Here is a 19,669-nt window from a genome sequence, read left to right on the forward strand (position 1 = left end):
TTGTTCATCTGTGATGTAATAATATAGATTCCAGTCATTTGACTCATGTTTGTCAGCTCAATTGGCTGTTAATTAAAAATTGAAAATGTATATTAACATGACATGAATATTGTTTTCCACAGGCAGAGGCGAATGATGACAGGTATCCTGTAACAGCCATGCCATTGGGCTTCTGCTTGATCATGGACTGTGTTGGAAATGACTCAGGTAAGTGATTTTAATTAATATAGTACTTAAACAGTAGTAGTATGGAAACTTTATTTACACAATGTTTTCACATCTTTCGTGTAAAAAAAACCCAAACACCTATGTTTTAATTGTTAAGCTCTACATAGACATAAAAAGCACAGATTTATTCAGTTATTATTTAAAAATGTAAATACTTTTCTTTCTTTTCATATAGGCAGTTCAAAAATTTTAATCTTTGGGGAATCCTAAAGCTACAAAAACGGAAAATTGAATGACAGATACTTTACTCTAATTTTCTTTTTCTGACGAGCTCCATGTCAGCACAGCTGGGTGAGGGCACTGCCACCCCCGTGCTTCCAGGATCTAACTCATAAATTTGATAAATTTGAGCCCAACTGCAGCCTCAGAGTTCTGTAACTAGTCCTTCCAAGCTGAGTGGGAATTGTGCTGACATGGAGCTTGTCAGGAAAGGAAAATTAAAGTATCTGTCATTCAATTGTATGCTTTCCTAACAGCTCCATGTCAGCACAGCTTGGAACTAACTAGCCTCACAGGGGAGGGACAATGCTACACAGTCCTTAATTTTGGCTAAAAGCAGAAGCCAGGATGCCTCTGCCAAGCTCAACTGTCATTAAGACTGCTTCTATACAGTAATGACCCATAACATATATATATTGACACCCATGTGGCTGCCTTGTACATAGTGTCTGGGAACACTCAACCTGCTGTTGCTCACAAGGTCAAGACCCTTCGAGTGGACAGTGATGCGATCCCTCTGGCCCAGCCAACCCTTTCAACTTATAGGCCAAGGAGATGAGCTTCACCAACCAAGAGGCAATAATGTTATTGGAAGCTTTAAAATCATTGCACGCTGGAATGACAAACAAGTGCTACTGACTTCTAGATGTCATCTTGGTGCAATATTTTGAAACTTGGTCCACGTCTGATGGGCTAACTTCTTGGGTACTCTCCAAAAGGGATGTAGGAAGGCCAAGTTTTTGTGTGATTTGGACTCTGAAGGCCACTTAGGCACAATCTTTAGCATAAGCCTAAGTAAAACCCAGTGTGGGATGAATGTAAGAAAGGCTTCTTTAAACCCCAGGGCCACTAATATGGACACTCTTCTGGTTGATGCGATTGCCACCAGGAAAGCAGTTTTCAGCAAGGGGTACCACAGGGGACCACTTGCTTGAAGGCATCTAATGCAAACAGGTCCAAAACCAATAGAAAATCCCATTTCCCAAACAACAATTCTTTTATGTAGGTTTGAACCAAGTTGCAGCTTGAAGAACAGCATAATTGAGTGTTGGATGGCCGACTGTATGGTGAAGGCAGAAATAGCTGAAATGTGGGCCCACAGTGTACTTGTGCATAAACCTAAATCAAGCCCCGCCTGCAGAAACTTCAGAATGTGTCAGACTTGTGAAGAACCCAGTGTAAAACCTTGATCAGCAGCAATCCTGTTCATTTATGTTATATTCTACTATAAACACTGTTAGTGTGGTTCTTCTTTGGTTTCAAGAGTATCCACAACCTTTACAGAGTATCTGAGAACTATTAGCTTCTGCCTCTCAAGAGAGCCATGAGCTTGAGCCTGTCAGGTGTTGGACAAATGGGACTTTGGGGAAGAAGCAATCTTACTGGCAGAGGGAGTGGATCCTTGACACTCATTAGGAGAGGCATAGGGTACCAAGGCTCCTTCAACCAATCTGGGATCACCTCCAGAACCATCACCTTCCATTACCACAGCCTCAGCAGGAAGGCATAAGCTGTCCTGGAGATCCACTCTGCGATCAGTACCTCCACCCCAATTGCTTGTTGATGCTGGACCATGGAATAGAACTTCAGCAACTTGGTGTTGACTGGGGATGTGAACAGGTCTACCTCTGGAGGAAATTATCAAGCCCATTAGTTCTGGAAAGACTTGCAGCAGTCTGGACCATTCATTATAGTCCAGGATTGTCTTGGAAAAATAGTTTGCCTAAAGATTCTTCTGACAGGGCACATAGGCCACAGATAGCTTCAGGATATTGACTTGACTATAGAATCTGAGAAACTGAGTGCCCCCTTGTTTCCGGATGTAGGCCACAGTCTTTGTGCTATCTAACTTCACCAGGATAGGTCCACCCTGGATTAAATGACTGAAGGCTAAGAGCCTGAATTCCGGTCTTAATTCAAGGATGTTGCACAATTAAAAAAGGCCATTGGTCCTCGGCCCATTACTCCTGAATTAGGGCTCCCAAACTACTTTGCTGGTGTTTTACTGCACCACCAGCCACTAGGTCATCAGATGGGAATGACTTGGCAGATTATACTTCTCCAACCAAAAGTTTAGGCTCAATTTCATACAGGACATAATCGATATCTTCTGACTTAGGCCCTCTGACTGCTACAAGTCTAGAAACTTGGCTTGAAAGTGGGTAAGCGTTTAACAGAGACTACCTGACCTGCTGGAGTGACGCAATTTATGTGGCCAATCTGCGATGTGAAGGATGAAAGATCTCCCAAATATGGCCTGAAATGCTTGCCTTGAAGGACTATGTGTCTGTCACCAAAGCTGTACCTGTGTCCAAAGAGGAGCCATCAAGTGCCCATAAGACTTGTATGGATGGCACAATCACCAAATACTAAAAAAGCATCCTGACATGAAGCTCTTTACTGACTTCTTAGATTATGTGCTGGCTTTTTCTTTGACTCCCAGCAAGAAATGCAGAAGCTACCCACCTCAACAGATGTTCAACTTGAGACAGGAAGCCAAAATTACCACTATTAATTTAGGCTTCACCGTCTAAGATCAAGAACAATGCAGTGATTGAGTACGTCCTTGGAGGCCACTGCATCTTCTAATGGTAAAGTCATATATCTGGCCAGTCACATAAAGGACACACCAACCAAAGGGGTGATTCAAAACCATTGACAGTCTGCTGTGACAACAAGCTTCAATCTTGTAGAACAAGCGCTTGTTTCAGTCACCGTAAGGGAATTGTCAAGCCGCCCTCCGGAGGCACTTAAAATACATCCACATCCTTGTCTCTATTTAAAGGCATTCCATCAACCTTACAAAAGGAATCAAAAATCTGGACACAAGTCGTCCTAATCTTCTTGTTCAGAAGGGCCTGAAGAGGATTGATTGGCTTGAGAAGACTCTGAGACCAGTTATAATGATCCTAAAAGGAAGACTGGGCGTTGGCAGAATAGATGGCCTTTGCAGAAAGTGAATTCAGCAATTCCTTTAGAGTGTCTTGACCACATGCTTAATTAATTGTGACAACTTGGTCACAATCATCTTAATCACTATCTACTTGGACAAAGCAGGAATCAGACAGTCATGTTCATCCACATGTTCTTTGGATGAATCTAACAAGGGATGATTTGTCTGAGAAGGTTTTGAGACTGCTAATTGGCAGAATATATGACCCCTTCACAAGGCGAGTGGAAGCAACTACTTTAGAATGTATTGACCACATGGTCAATGAATGTGATAACCTGTCACCCTATTTGTCCTGTTTATCATTGAAAGTGAAAGTAGAAGAAAATCCCAAATTTTAGATTGTTACCAGAAAAGTAATAGAGAGGAAATCTTTCAATGGAGACACTAGTTCTGGGGACTCTGGTGACAATTAGGGATTCCCTCACTTTGGAGGGATTTCCTCTCACTTCCTGTTTGGCTATGGGACAGGAAGTGAAGGAAAATCTTTGCAATGGGACACAGAGGGCAAAAAAAAAATCTGACAGGCAATAACCCTCCCTTGCTCTATCCAAAATGAAAAAAAAAGTTTTTGCATATAGTTCTTCTTTAACTCTTGCAGTGGGAAGGGGGACCCACTGCAGGGGTATAATTTTTTTTTTTTATTTCCAGGAGTTCAGCTTTAACCAAACATTCCTTATGGTTGTTAATATTTGCACTGACTTACTAAATAATCATAACAGTACTGCTGCAGGAGAAATATTAATATTAGATATTATATAGAAATTTCATTTATCTTTTTAGTTGTTACATTCGATGATGTTAACCATTTGTTTATTTTTCTACAGCAATGCTTAAAGATGTATTTCAAAATCTTAATTTTTCTGTCAACGTTAAAATGTATACAACAATTCAAGAAGTAAAAACGATACTCCAAGACATTGCTAACATGGAACAGCTCAAAGAATATGACATTTTCATCTGTATCCTAATCAGCCGGGGGAATGCAGACTGTCTTTTTTTCATAGATGGATGCTCACCAGGACTCTCTTTTGAAAAAATTAGGAATTTTTTCACTGGGCAGTCATGTCCAAACTTGGTAGGAAAACCAAAACTCTTCTTTATACAAAACTATATCACTGATGATTGTGAAGTGCAGCACGATGGAGACGCCTTAGAGGCTGATGGTCCCATCGACATCGAAGAAGGTCAAGAGAGAAGGCGCAACATTGTAAACACACCCAATGAAGCAGACATATTTTGGAGTCATTGTAAAGCAGCTGAGCGACAGCTTCAGAGACTTTCAGCTTGCTCTTCATTGTATCTAAAGACACTTACTGATTTATTAAATAACAAGCAAAAAAGGTAAGGTATTCTACTGTCATGCCAAATACATACTGTTTAAAATGTTTGGTCAGTAAAGGTTTGGATAAAATAAGTATCTCCTGCTGATTTGAGGTATGGCACCACTAGGGCCTTTGTCAACAGACTCTGGGCTTGTGTCAATGACATTAGGAGGCTTCGAAGAACATTTAGGATACTTTGACAGGTACATTTAACCTGCAGCTGACGCAAACAAAACCATAAGTCCTTAATTTGATTAATAGAGAACATTGCATTTTCTTTTGTTCTGTGGTCCAGAATCAGGTACCATGATAGAACAATGCCTAGAAAGAAAATGTCAGACATTGAGCTAAACTGAATAATACAAAGAACGCAGATTAAGTATAAACTGATAGGACTTCGGCTTGTCTGCAGTATGGCAAATTAAAGCTACTTTAATTTTATGCTTGAGCTGAACTTATAGATAAACCAAATACTGCTATAGTTAGAGTGGGAAGACAGCTTTCCTGGTAATTATAATATATAAACCAGAAAGTGTCTTTTTCTAAAGTAAAAACACATAGTGATATTTATCCCTCAAAGAGGGACTGTACCCCATGTTATTTTTTTTAATCTGATTTTTCTTAATTCTCTGGTATATCCTCAAAATACATAGTCAGACAGCCAGTTAGTCCAGTGTTGTCCTGCTGCAATTCACTGCAGCTTGCCAAGTCCCTTGCTGCCATCTTTTCTACTTACATCAGTAGGAGGCCAGCTGCTTCTTCTGGGTTCCCAAGGCCTCCTGGGATGCATGATGCCAGTATTCTGTATCTCTACAATAAATACACATTGCCTAAGTTTCCTAGGTTTTATCCCTTTACAAATGCTGCAAGTACAGAGAAATACCCGTTGATCCTGCCACAAATCTATTCAAATTAAAAATTTTCTGCAGTGAGCTGACAACATAGTACCTCTTGTCCACTGAAATCCAAATGGGTTTACTTAAAGTGCTATGAAACACAAAAACAAAAATGCAATATATTGCAGCTTACCAATCTTTAAATGTGGTGGCTGCATTGGTTTTCTATTTTTTTTTAGGCTTTTTTTCTCTTAATTTCACCTGGTGATCCAGCCAAGTAACACACTTCTGGAGAGATTTACTAAAACTGCTGCACTCAGAATCTGGTGTAGCTGTGCATGGTAGCCAATCAGCTTCTAACTTCAGTTTGTTCAATTAAGCTTTGGCAATAAAACCTAGAGCTGCACCAGATTTTGCACGCTCCAGTTTTAGTAAATCTCCCCCTTCCTGTCTAAAGCTGGCCATACATTATTCAATTTTCTTGTTCAATTTCCTTTAGATTTACTTTCAACTATGTAGTGCAAGGACCTGCCAGATTGCATACAAGTTGAAAGTGTTTAGGTCTGACCTCATATGATTTGGTTTTGATAACTCTGAAGGAAAATTGTACAAAAGTGTATACTGTATGGCTTTAGTGTGTCTGTATTCTGGATGAAGTAGTAAAGCAAACACCTTTGGACAGCAGCATTGTCAGTCTGGGGGATAGGTAATGTTAGACTAGCTATTTTAGATGAACGTAAAGGCTAAGTTCAACTTTTTTTCTAAATTCCAGCTCCCATATGTACAAATATACCAGCACTGTACATCTGTTGCAAAAAATAAAACCTGCCTTTAATTTTTAGAATAAGGCATTACTTCAGACCTCAGCCCTGCTGTGTTCCATAGAAAACCTTTATGACTTCCTGGTATGTAGATTTGGACATGAGAACCATTAAGACATACGAAGCAGTTCACCAGCTGACCTCATCAGCACACACACACACCCAGCACCCATCAACTATGTTTGCACAACATATGCGGTATCCTTCCAGGCATGCATTTGCCTGGCTTTTCAATGTATGCCGCCACGACTGCTATGTTTGCACGGAATCTTCGGCACCCCTCCAGATGTGCCCTGGCTGCATGCTAAATTCTCTGGGGCCATATGTGGTCCATGGGCTGCAGTTTGGACACCCCTGATGTAGTGCAAGGGCTTGCCTAGATGGATACAGAGGTGGGTCCCCCTACCCATAGTTCTGGTAAATCTAAATTAAATTGTACAATCTGATTGTATAGTGTATGGCCACCTTTATACACCTGAAAAAAACATGTGTCAAACGCAGCATAATGCACAGAGAATAAATGCGCAATCCATAACACACCAAATTGAAGCTGAACTCAAGCTAACACTTATAAACAGTTACAGTAAACAGTTTTTCCTTTTGGGATAAAGATTTTACATAATTAAATGCTGATGATTATAAGCACTCCAGTCAGTGGTAAATGGTTTGTATCAACCCTCTAATGGCTACTTTGTCTGGACAGCTTGGTCAGTTAAAATAAATTGAAATATAGCAGACTTACTGGCTGGATTACCAGGTAAAAATAATGGCGAAAGTAGAAAAAGAAAAAAGAAAACCAATGAAAGCACCACATCTACGAATCGGTGAGTGCTGCAAAGTAATACATTTTTGTTTTTGGGTTTATTTTTAGTTCTCTTTTGGTACACTACAGAACACCTCCCCATCTCCTCATGACTATAACATAAGTAAGAGGTGTTCTATAATCTTGCTGGGGAGAAATCGGGCAGATTTGACAACACTACTTGGGGATTCAGTGAAGCAGAGACACCATTATGAGCTGACCATAGGGAAGTTAGGAGATCACAGATTTCCTAGCAGAATCAACAGGTGTTTTGCTGTACTTGCAGCATAAAACACAGAGAAATGTACATAGGAGATTTATTTGCCCAGAAAAAACTTAAAGGAGTTCTATGGTCACAGATTACACTTTTATTTTCTAACCTCAACACTGTAATAGCAAATAAAACAATAGCTTACTTGAAAAATCTTCTTTCTTGTTGTGAGTGCTACCTGTCTGCTGGCCATCTCTTTCCACAACTTCCTGTATTCTCTGCATGCTTTGCAGCTTCTCCTCTCCTGTTTACTTTTGATTCCTAAGGACTACATATCCCTTGATACCTTGCCTGCAAGCGGTGATTCCTGCACTGGACCCTGAAACTCCTCCTCTCTGCACCTCATGTAGTTCAGAAGGCAGGCTCTGTGAATTGTGTGACACAGCAGCGCCTACTGACAGGGCATAGTGAATGTGTGTCACAGAATTTAAAGAATACAATGTGTGGGGAGTCTTCACAAATAATTATTATTATTATACAGGATTTATATAGCGCCAAAAAGGTTTGCTCAGCGCTGTACATTATAGTGGGGACAGAACATGAGACAATACAGCAACAAACAATACATGAGGGGTTCAAGGGCCCTGCTCTTTCGAGCTTACAATCTAGGAGGGAGTGGATAGTGGCACAGGAGAAAGTGGATATGGACAAAGTGGACAAAGAATGTTTTCAAACTTCAAGATTATTTAGATTAAAGTAGAACTATAGGCAAAACCTTTTTTTTTTCATTTTGGATAGAGTAAGAGAGGGTTATAACCCCTGTCAGATTTTGTTTTTTTTGCTATGTGTCCTATTGCGGTGATTACTCTTCGCTTCCTGTCCAATATCCAAACAGAAAGTGAGAGGAAATCCCTGCAAATTAAAGGAATTCCTTGGGGACCTCCAGGTCACCAGAACTAGTGTCCTCATTAGAAGATTTCCCCACTATTACTTTTCTGGGGACAGCACAAAATATGGGATTTTCTTTTACTTGCACTTTCAATGGAAATGGTAAATAGGACAAATAGAGAGTGAGAAGAGAATCTCCTACCGGGGGGCACAGACAACAATAAAATCTGACAAGCATTCTAATCCCTCTCTACTCGATCCAAAACTAAAAAAAAAAGTTTTGCCTTTAATTATATTTTTAATAGGAATGGGCTAGACTTTAATGAAATTTAATGCGGAAATGAATTTAGAATTTTACATTTTGACCATAGATACAATTTATTATTATTATACAGTATTTATATAGCGCCCACAGTTTGCTCAGCGCTGTACATTACAATGGGAGACAGTACACGAGACACGAGACGAGTACAGTAACAGTACAATTTGATACATGAGGGATTTGAGGGCCCTGCTCCTTGGAGCTTACAATCTAGGAGGGAGGGGATAGTGGTACAGGAGGAAATAGCTGTGGGGGATGGAGTGGTAGGAAGAGTGGAGGCGATCGGCAATTAGCTGAGGGCGGGGTAGGCTTCCCTGAAGAGATGGGTCTTCAGGGTGCGTCTAAAGGAGAGGAAGGTAGGTGATAGTCTGATGGATTGGGGTAGGGAGTTCCAGAGGATGGGGGAAGTCCTGGAGATGGGCATGGGAGGAGAAGACCAGGGAACTAGAGAGTAGGAGGTCTTGTGAGGCGCGGAGAGTACGTTTAGGGTGGTATTTGGATATCAGGTCAGTGATGTAGTTTGGGGCAGTGTTATGAACAGCTTTGTACGTCAAAGTTAGCATTTTGAATTTTATCCATTGGGCGATCGGAAGCCAGTTGAGGGATTGGCAGAGGAAGGTGGCGGATACGGAGCGGTTAGTAAGGTGGATGAGTCTGGCCACAGTATTCAGGATAGACTGAAGCGGGGATAGCCTGTGGTGAGGTAAGCCTGTGAGGAGGGAGTTACAGTAGTCGAGTCGTGATATGATAAGGGAGTGAATGAGTTGCTTAGTAGTTTCCGGGGTTAGGAACGGACGTATTTTGGAGATGTTGCCGAGCTGGAGTCTACATGAGTTTGTCAGTGATTGGACCTGGGGTTGGAGTCTAGGATGACGCCTAGTACTCTGGCTTGCGGGGTGGGACTGATGGTGGCATTGTTGGACGTGATGGAGAAGTCGGGGGGGGGGGGTGGCGCGGGCTGGGGGGGAAACTAGGAGCTCAGTTTTGGAAAGGTTTAATTTGAGGAAGTGGAGTGACATCCAATCTGATATGTCGTTCAGTAGGCTAGTGATTCGGGCGGGGACTAAGGGGGTGAGGCGAGGGGTAGAGAGATAGATTTGCATGTCATCGGCATAGAGATGGTAGTTGAAACCGTGAGAGTGAATCAGTTGGCCGAGGGAGGAGGTGTAGATGGAGAAGAGAAGGGGCCCTAGGACAGAACCTTGAGGAACCCCAACAGAGAGGGGGAGTGAGGGGGAGGTGGTAGCGTTATAGGTAACACTGAAGGAGCGCTGTGATAGATAGGAAGAGAGCCAGGAGAGAGCAGAGTCTCTGAGGCCAAGAGAATGTAGTTTTTTTGAGGAGGAGGGGGTGGTCAACTGTGTCGAAAGTCGCGGAGAGGTCGAGGAGTAGGAGCACTGAATAGTGGCCAATTTTCTTTGGCGGTTAGCAGGTCGTTGGTGAGTTTGAGTAGGGCAGTTTCGGTGGAGTGTAGGGGACGGAAGCCAAACTGTAGGGGATCAAGGAGGTTGTTGTCGGTGAGGTGGGAACTCAGGCGATTATAGACTAAACGTGCAAGGAGTTTGGATGTAAATGGCAGCAGGAAGATGGGTCTAAGGTTGTTCAGGTCGGTGGGATCCAGGGAGGGTTTTTTAAGTATGGGAGTGATGTGCGTGTGCTTCAAATTACACTTCATATTTCTATATGATCCTGAAGAAGAAAGCAACACATTTTGTTTGTATGAACTAGAGAGTGGAAAGTGCGTTTAAATGCTTATTGTTTCTCTTTCAATGTACAAGTAGAATCTGTCTTACATAGTTGCTAACAAAGTATTTCTTTCTTTTGGCTGCAGGAAACACCAGGACATTCAAGAGATTCACACAGAACTTAATAACATTATATACAGCAAGCAAAGCGGATACTCAGTACTGCTACAACATACTCTCACCAAAAAACTCTTTATTCATCCAGTGTGAAATAATAAAAGTACTAAATGAAAACCATCTTGCCTTGAAATGGGACGAGTTGAATAGAAGGATCCATTGTAGTGAAAATTGTAGGTAAAGGATGGCATATAATTATGAGAAACCCACTAGAGTCTCCACAGTAGAATGTGATTGGACGGTCCTGATTTCATATGGTGGAACTAAAGAGGCAAAGTCACAACCATGTCTTCATTAGCTCAGCCTTTCTCCTTACGCCCTGGCATTGTTATTTGTGTTCCATGAACATAGACTTTTCAGCACTAAGTGATTCTTATACTTTTTTTTGTCTACTACTCTTGTATGCCATATTAAAAGAGAAGTGCAGGATCCAAAAAACACACATACTCACCTAGATGGCTGCAGCATCGATTGAAGCTGCAGCTATCCCCTGCTGGCTCTACACTGAGAACTGAGGGATCTGAGAACTGAGGGAACTGAGTTCACTAATTCCTTAGTTTTTGAGTCCGCTCAGGGGCGGACTGACCATTCGAGCACTCGGGCACTGCTCGAGGGCCCGGGGTCAGTAGGGGGCCCCATGAGATGCCCCTGGTACCCTTCATAGGCTGTTTTGGGTGTGATTTGAGTGTGGGCAAGGTCACAGGGGCCCCATGATCCCCTATTGCCCGGGGGCCCCATGAGTTGCCAGTCCGCCCCTGGGTCCGCTCTGAGCAGAGAGCGGTGACTGTCAGTCACCGTTCTGTGCTCTGCCCATGCCGGGCTTTGGAGGGATGCACTGAGAGGCTGAGCCAGCTGATAGGCACCTGGACGAATCCCAACATTAGTGTCGGGATTTCTGCAGAGCATGGACCTACTCTTTGACATCAGCCAAAAGTGGACTTTAGCGTGCTGTTGGCTGAATCTGGGTCACAGGAGTGCTCAACTAAGTGCACTCCTGTAACCCACAGTAGTATGACCAAAAGTATGACCTTTGGCCATACTTCTGTAAATGTATTTTTTTATACCATTAAAATAAATGGACAAATCTTAGTGTGTGTGAAAAAATATATATTTTTTAAATTATTACATTTTTTATTTACATACTGTCACCAATTGGTGTCCCTGGTCCCCGCCACAGCAGTTATACGATGACACTGTACTGCACTGGTGATCAATCACAGCAGATTACATGACGATTATACACAATGGATGGCTTCCATTCATACCATTCATTGTGTACTATTGTGATCTCTGTGATTGTTACAGTGATCACATGGTACAGACAGGGCCAATCATAGCCCATCTGTGCTATGTGTTTAGCTGCGCCAATCACAGTTATTCACAATAGTACACACTGAATGAATGGATTTCATTTAGAAAAATGGTTGCTTATAGCAGTGATCATCACTGTTATAAGCTATGATAATGTGTAAAAAAAAAAAATCCTTACCACCTCCCCAGAGTAGGACAGTGTTACTATGGTAACACTGTATTGCTCTGGTCACAGTATATTTAAAAAAATAATAGAAAAAAAAGGTATTAACCACTTCCTATCCGGCCCATGTATATAAATGTCCTCCCTGCTTCCCTGCTTGTGTGCGCTCCCTGTACGGGACCTCTGTGTGCGGTTCCGATCATGTGATCACTGATTGGCCAATCAGTGATCACGTGAATAGTAGTAAGCAAGATGTCACTTCTGACATCATTGCTTACTACGTGTGAAATCTGTGAATGATCACAGAGGTCCCATGGTACAAGGCTCTTCACAACAGCCTTGTACCATGTGACAAGCTGTGACCAATCACAGCTCGAAAGTATTTCTCAATGGCTGCAAGAATGCAGCCAGAGAGAAGGAGAAATGATTGCTTTTACAGCCTTTATAGGTGTAAAAGCAATCAGTGTAAAAAAAAAAAAAATCTTCATCACCCCCCACAAGTAGTACAGTGTCACTATGGTTACACTGTACTGCTAGGGTGACAGCATGTTAAAAGAAAAAAAAAATAATAATAATATAAAAAAATAAAATAAAAATGTAAAAAATTTTTTTTTAAATTATAATTTTTGGTTATAAACTAATTTTTTTTTTTTTTTTACTAAAAAGATAACTGAATAAATTTTGGCCAAGATTTATGAATAAAAATTATTTATTTGCAAAAGTTTGTAAGAAAAACACTTTTTTTCAAAATTTTGGGACTTTTTCATTTATATAGCAAAAAAAAAAAATCCCAGTGGTGAATAAATAACACCAAAATAAAGTTTTATCTTTTGCAAAAAAAATGCTAAAAAATTCATATGGGTACAGTGTAAAAAAAAAAAAAATCTTCACCCCCCACAAGTAGTACAGTGTCACTATGGTTACACTGTACTGCTAGGGTGACAGCATGTTAAAAAAACAAAAAACAAATAATAATATAAAAAAAAAATAAAAATGTAAAAAAAAAATAAAATAATAAACTAATTTGGGTTATTTTTTTTTTTTTTACTAAAAAGATAACTGAATAAATTTGGCCAAATTTATGAATAAAGATTATTTATTTGCAAAATTTTGTAAGAAAAACTTTTTTCAAAATTTTGGGAAGTTTTCATTTATATAGCAAAAAAAAAAAATCCCAGTGGTGAATAAATACCACCAAAATAAAGTTTTATCTTTTGCAAAAAAATTCATATGGGTACAGTGTTGTATGACCACGCAATTATCATTCAAAGTGTGATATCACTGAAAGCTGAAAATTGGCCTGGACAGGAAGGGGGTAAAAGTGTCCGGACTTGAAGTGGTTAAAAAATAAAAAAAAAATTTAAAAAAATAAATAAGAATTAAATACAGTATATATATATATATATATATATATATATATATATATTTTTTTTTTTTTTTTTTACATACGGTCACCAGTGTCCCTGATAACCACCAGTTATATGATGAAGCTGTACTGTACTTGTGACAGTATGTAAAAAAATTTGTGAAAAATGAAAAAAAAAAATTTCATTTCCAAAAAATTGTGACAAAAAATGACAACTTAAAAAAAAATTCACCATGCTTCTTACTAAATACCCTGGACTGTCTACTTTCCAAAAAGGGGTCATTTGTACTGCCATGGCATTTCCAAGCCACATGAGAAATGAGGCTGTCAGTACATCAAGATTGATCAGTTGTCATATATACAGTATATATATATATATATATATATATATATATAAAACTTTCCTACAGACTAAATAATGTACATTGATTTGGGTTATTTTCCCCCAAGAAATGTAGCAGTATACATTTTGGCCTAAACTGATGAAGAAAAATTATTTATTTGCAAAATTCTTTGACAGATACTGTACGAAGAAAACACTTTTTTCCCCAAAATTTCCAGTCTATTTTGTTTATTTAGCAAAAAATAAAAAAACCCAGGGGTGATTTAATACCACCAAAGAAAGCTCTATTTATGTGAAAATAATATCAAAATTTCATGTGGGTAAAGTGTTGCATGACGAAGCAATTGTCATTCAAAGTGTGACAGAAAATTGGCCTGGGCAGGAAGGTGGGGAGAGTGTCTGGTGTTGAGGTGGTTAAAAAAAAATCACTGCTGCCAGCCAAATGAAATTTATTTATTTATTTTGTTTGCATCGGTACATGTTCCCCAGGGCATAGCCACCGCCACCCCATGCTATTTTTTGATACCCCGTTAGCCCATAGATGGACATTTTTAAATTGGAAGATTCGGCTTCCATTGATTTCAATGGGGTTTGTGATCCCCAAGTTCTCCAAACCTTATCCGAACCAAACCCAGGGCAATTCAGCTCGTCACTAGTATGAGCATGAAGCACCTCGTGTCCCTGCAGGTAACTGAATTATAGCCAGAGTTAAGCTTGGGTAAAATAGTACATAGGGAGGGATCTGTGCAGTCATATTTAGACACTGTTCATGTGCTTTCTATATAAAATGATGTTACTATTTTTTTTTTGTAGCTAAATATTAACTGATTTTTTTCTTTTTTTTACAATTGCTTTGTATCTGTCCTTCGGATTTTCATTTTCTCATTTTGTCCCCGAACTCTTTGTAGAGTAGAAGCTTAGTGAGTATATATTACATTTTTTTAGATTTATTTATTTAAGTTATTTATAGTAAAACAACAATTTTCAATAAAAGCATTACAACACATAGTACATTATATTTGTGTTACATTATACATCAATGTACAGAAGTGTAGTGGGTTAAATATATTACCCATCAGGGTTGTATTTGCCATAAGACCTTCATGGAGACATGACAGAGAGCTCTCCTCTTATCCTGGCATTATGCAGAGAACATTGTATAGGACACTTCAGGTGCCACACTGCGACTGCCATTTGATGTATTAATCGTAAAATCACAGATGCAATGTGGAGGAATCACTGTGATGTCCTGTAAAGAGTGGTATTTACTCTCCATTATAGATAGGGTCCAAAGTCTAAAACACTATTTTGCTCATATTAAAACGCTATATTATATGTCAAAATATATGTGCCTGTTAAACTACCATGGCATAATTGTAGATATCTAAGTTTTTAACCCTATGTACATTAAAATGTACAACATTTCCTTTTATAATATTATTAAAATGTTATTGTTATTATACATAGGCTTTGAGGCATCCCTATATTTTTTACTACAGAAAATTTTCTATATATATATATATATATATATATATATATATATATAATTTATAATCTTATGTGGAATTTCTTTAGCTTTGTGTGTGCTAATGTTATCATTACTGGGATAGTTTTGAAAAAATGGAAGTGACTTTAGAGTTATTTTTTAAAGCAGTAGTATATAATTTATATATCATTCTTTATTCCTGATGAATTAAACAAATATCTCTTGCTGCCAATTTTCTGATATTTGAGCGTAGATTTTTAATATGACGATATGATTTTTGTTAGTGAGCACATATTTTCAGTTATTATTGCAGTTTTTCCTTAAACTGATTTTTGTATAATACTTTTATATTTTTATTATTCATTTGTTAAAGTCCAGTCGTATTTTAGCAGAAAATTATACAAAGAAAATCAATGTGTTTTGGAACAGTAAATAACAAGTCTTACAGTTTATTTTGTAGCCCTATGCTCAGAGGTATATTGCAGTATACTAAGGCCACTGAGCTCTGTGTGAGGGCAGTGCAGTGGTTTCTCTACAGTGATCTAATGCCACCCCCTCATTCCAAAGCATGACCTTTGTTGATGTCAGACAACCTAAATGTGGATTATCATCAAAGTTTGGGCCATGTACAGTCACCTACAGTACTGAGAAGCGTTTTTTAAAAAACAGGTGATTGTAGCCAATACAATTATCATTAAGGTAAGCTGAATCTTAGCCAAAACATTTACTTCTTTCTATTGGCTAGTGTTGAAAAGCCTTATGACCTCTGTAAGGTTTGTTTTAGACATGCATCTAAACCTCAGTGTCTCTGAAAAGCGATGTGTTCAGATTTCTTTTCAAAGGCAATTTACAGATGGTGAATAAATGCACCACAACTACATGCATTGGGGGTAGGTGCTAAAAACATGGCTCAACCACGCATTTTTTAACCCCCCCCCCTCCCCCAACCACTAGTTTAAACGAGGCCTTAGGTTTTTATTTTTTCCATGGGTGCCCATTGTTAAAATTTCCTGCCTTGGTCAAAGCCATCACCAACTTTCCAGGCCTAAAAGAAAAACTTTTGGCAGATGTTATCCATTATATCATTATCACAGGAGATGATTTTTAACAAATTAGGAAGTTTAATGTTTTGGCAAAATTAGATGCGAGTCATAACCTGAAGAGCTTGTGTAAGTTACAACTTTATATTCAGAAAGTTTGTTAGTATGTCTTAAATTACCAATCGGGAAGTGATTTTTTAAAAATTGTTCATCAAGTAGTTGAGGAATGTGCTGTAAAAATGGCTGGATATATGAAAAATAAACAGGCTACCAATCCTAATCAAAATGTAACAACTGAAATACTGAAAGTATTTCAGATTTGAGTTTTTCAAACAAGAAAACATACCAAAGAAAATGTAAACTCATTTATAAGACAAGATACATAAGAGGCAATAAAAGGATATGTACTATTGTAGCTTTATATAGTTGAATTATCTGCTGTTCATACTGTAATTCTGTCTAGAATCATTATGTTTTTACAATGTATTCTTAAATTGTCTATAATTTCTAAAACCCTGTTGTTCTGTTAAATATTGCATTGAAAGTGTTTTTTTTTTATCTGTTTGATAAGTGCAAAAAATACCTGTTGTTCTTGTCAGGATTCCAGAGCTGTCCTGTGAGCTCTTCAGTGTATCTCAAGCATGTATCCCCCCCCCCCACTTTATGGAGATAAGGAAAGGGAAAGTGTTCTGTAGTTATAACAAACATGTCCATAGATGCAGTACAGTCAATGAGCATAGTCCAGCCTGGGACAGGAAATATATTACCGGTAGGATCACCAGGTGAAAAAAAGTAAACTATTTTAGACACCACTTCCAAGTACTGCAATATGTTATATTTTTTTTCTTGGTTTTTAGGTACACTTTAAAACTGATAATGAGAAAGCCATGCATGTGTGATCCTCAACCTTGCTAATTGACAAAAAGACTTTGTGTACACTTACGGCTGTGTGGCAAAAAAAATAAGGCATTAATTAAAATAAGGTAGCTGTAATTTTACCCCCCCAATTGCCCACCCTAACCTAATACAGGAGATGGCCAGGGTGGTGCACATCTTGACAAAAATTATACCCAATGTAGTGGCAGTACTGCTGCCAAGCACAACCCATATAGGTGAATGGGACAACTGCCCTGCAACTGCATGTAATGCAACTGCCCAGACTGTGGTGACTGCTGTCTTGCAAGGATTAAAACAGGTGGTAAAGAGGTGAGATATCACCTCTCAGCTGCCTGTGAAACTGCCTTCCGAAAATCGATCCACCGCAGATCCCTTTTAAGAAGGGCAGTGAAAACTACCACAAGTGTAAACGAGCCCTAATTTCGTCCATTTAAAGTGCAGCAAGATCTCCTAAACCTTATTGCAAATGAAATTTACTTTTTCATTGGGATTTTTTCATGTGTGTGACAGCAAAAGCAGAGTTTAATGATAATTGAATTTCCATACAACTAAATTCTTTCCTCACCCGTCCTATTCTACCTATACCCACTTATAACTTCATTGGGTGATCCAGTACAGGAGCTGCAGCCCACACTGGCCAGGTGACATTAATATTATTATTATACAGGATTTATATAGTGACATGGCCTATTCTCCTATAATTCCTAATGAAAGCACTTCAATATATTATTTTTATAGCTGCAGAATTAAAAAGTTGTATGTAGTGTAGTATTGTATAGCAGTTTATCTATGTTGTCCTGTAACCTGAAATTCTACCTTGCTGCATAAAACATATATGTATATCTTTTCTGCTCCTAACTGTAGTGTCAGTATTATTGCTCATACTTTCTCACTATGAAACTGTAATCGTTTTTTTTGCATGCTAGTTCAGCTCTATACACGCTTTTACAAATGTAAATCTCTTTTATGACCATTACTAAGCAATAAATTAAAGAGCCTTTGTAAAGTTGATCTATGAATTGCTAGAGAAAAACTAACAAGACCCTGCACTCAGTGAAACCAGCCCAGGTATCAGAGAGGTAAAAGTGGGTTCAGTTTGGCTTCTTCCAGGCTACACCCAGTGGCATATTTACCACGAGGCAAACAAGGCGTTTGCCTTGGGTGGCAGTTTTCAGGGGGGCGCCGCCGCCCCCTGGAAGAAGTGGCAGGAACAGGGACCTGGTGAAGAGGCTGCACCCTGCTGGAGGGTGTGGGGATGGCCTGCTGTTTCTTGTGCAGGTTAGTTTTTTTATTTGGGTGAATGGGTGTTGGCGGCGATGGGTAGGGGGGGGGATGGTGGTGCGGATGGTGGGTGATCAGGTCTTGGCAGTGGGGTTGGTGGTGGTGGCAATGAGGGGGAAGGGTGCTGCTGGTGGGGACGCCAGATTCTTGTGTTGCCTAGGGCAGCACAAGAAATTAATACACCACTGGTTACACCCTGCGTTTTGCCCTGCCCACAGGGCCCAGTCATGGTGGTCCTCTATGACTGAGCCCTGTGCGTGAGGTGAAATGTGTCAGTGAGTGTGTCCTGGATGAAGCCAGGCTGAACCCGCTGTTACCGCTCTGATACTTGGTCGTCTTGTTTCTTTTTCCCTTGTGAGTGTGTGTGTGTGTGTATATCGAGCCAGGACCAGCTCTCCACATGCCAGCACCCTATTTGGTATGAGTCACCAGAATGTAAAAGGATGAGAACTTGGAGTGTCACCCAAAGTCTTTCCAGTTTTTTAAATGCTAGTAACATAAATGAAAAAGTTTGTTTATATTCATGAACTATATTATATAATTATAAAGTACGAACTATATTATTATATGACTGTTATCATTTGTAAATTAATGTATTTCTAATGTGAAAGTAGGATAATTTTTATATTCTTTTGGTGGCATTATTGAAGGATCAGTGCATCCAAAACTAAAAGTTCAGTTGTAGGTGGATTATGGTAGGCTGAATTGTCAGCTCACTTTTTGTATATCAAGGACATTAAAGTGGTTCTAAAAGGTAGAAAGTTTTTGTACATTAATGCATTCTCTGCAGTATGGTAAAAAACCTTAATATTATACAGGATTTATATAACGCCAATAGTTTGCTCAGCTCTTTACAATATAATTATGAGTGAAGCTCCCCTGCCCCCAATAGCCCCCACCTTATACTTACCTGAGCCCAATCTCGATCCAGCGCTGTGCACGAGATCAACTGCTCTCTCCCTCCTCACTGGCTCAAAGTAAGCAGTGGTAGCCATTGGCCTCTGCCGCTGTCAATCACAGCTAATGAAGGGAGCAGGGGGTGGGTTCAAGCCACACTCTGTGTGTCTATGGACACACAGAGCCAGCACGGAAGCGGGCATGCACAAGTGTCCCCATAGCAAGCAGCTTGCTATGGTGAGCACTCGGGGGAAGAGGGGGTTGGGGAAAGGAGCCAGGAGTGCCAGCGGGGGACCCAAAAGGAGTAGGATCAAGGCCACTCTGTGAAAAACCATTGTACAGAGCAGGTAAGTATGACATATTTGTTATTTATACGGAAAAATACAGAGTTTACAATCACTTTAAAGTGCTAATAAACCCA

General features: G+C 39.5%; 1 protein-coding gene and 1 long non-coding RNA gene across 3 annotated transcripts in view; one reads left to right on the plus strand and one right to left on the minus strand.

The window, feature by feature from the left end:
• Positions 1 to 19,112, plus strand: part of CFLAR (CASP8 and FADD like apoptosis regulator) — a 98,032-nt gene extending 78,920 nt beyond the window's left edge. For both annotated transcript variants that reach the window (XM_089670306.1, XM_089670315.1), the window contains exons 8-10: positions 123 to 207; positions 4,225 to 4,741; positions 10,434 to 19,112. In XM_089670306.1, the coding sequence (XP_089526432.1) occupies positions 123 to 207; positions 4,225 to 4,741; positions 10,434 to 10,557 (726 nt within the window). In that variant the 3' untranslated portion in view covers positions 10,558 to 19,112. The remainder of the gene's footprint in view (positions 1 to 122; positions 208 to 4,224; positions 4,742 to 10,433) is intronic.
• Positions 4,194 to 5,657, minus strand: LOC149473734 (uncharacterized). Its single transcript, XR_016311744.1, has 2 exons — positions 5,459 to 5,657; positions 4,194 to 5,043 (listed from the first exon to the last, which is right to left on the minus strand). It is a non-coding gene; the product is annotated as an uncharacterized LOC149473734 (long non-coding RNA).
• Positions 19,113 to 19,669: the final 557 nt, after the last annotated feature.

This window comes from Staurois parvus, unplaced genomic scaffold, assembly GCF_062004578.1.
Source record: "Staurois parvus isolate SC_StPar_1 unplaced genomic scaffold, SC_StPar_1.0 ptg000011l, whole genome shotgun sequence".
In the NCBI taxonomy this organism is placed as follows: domain Eukaryota; kingdom Metazoa; phylum Chordata; class Amphibia; order Anura; family Ranidae; genus Staurois; species Staurois parvus.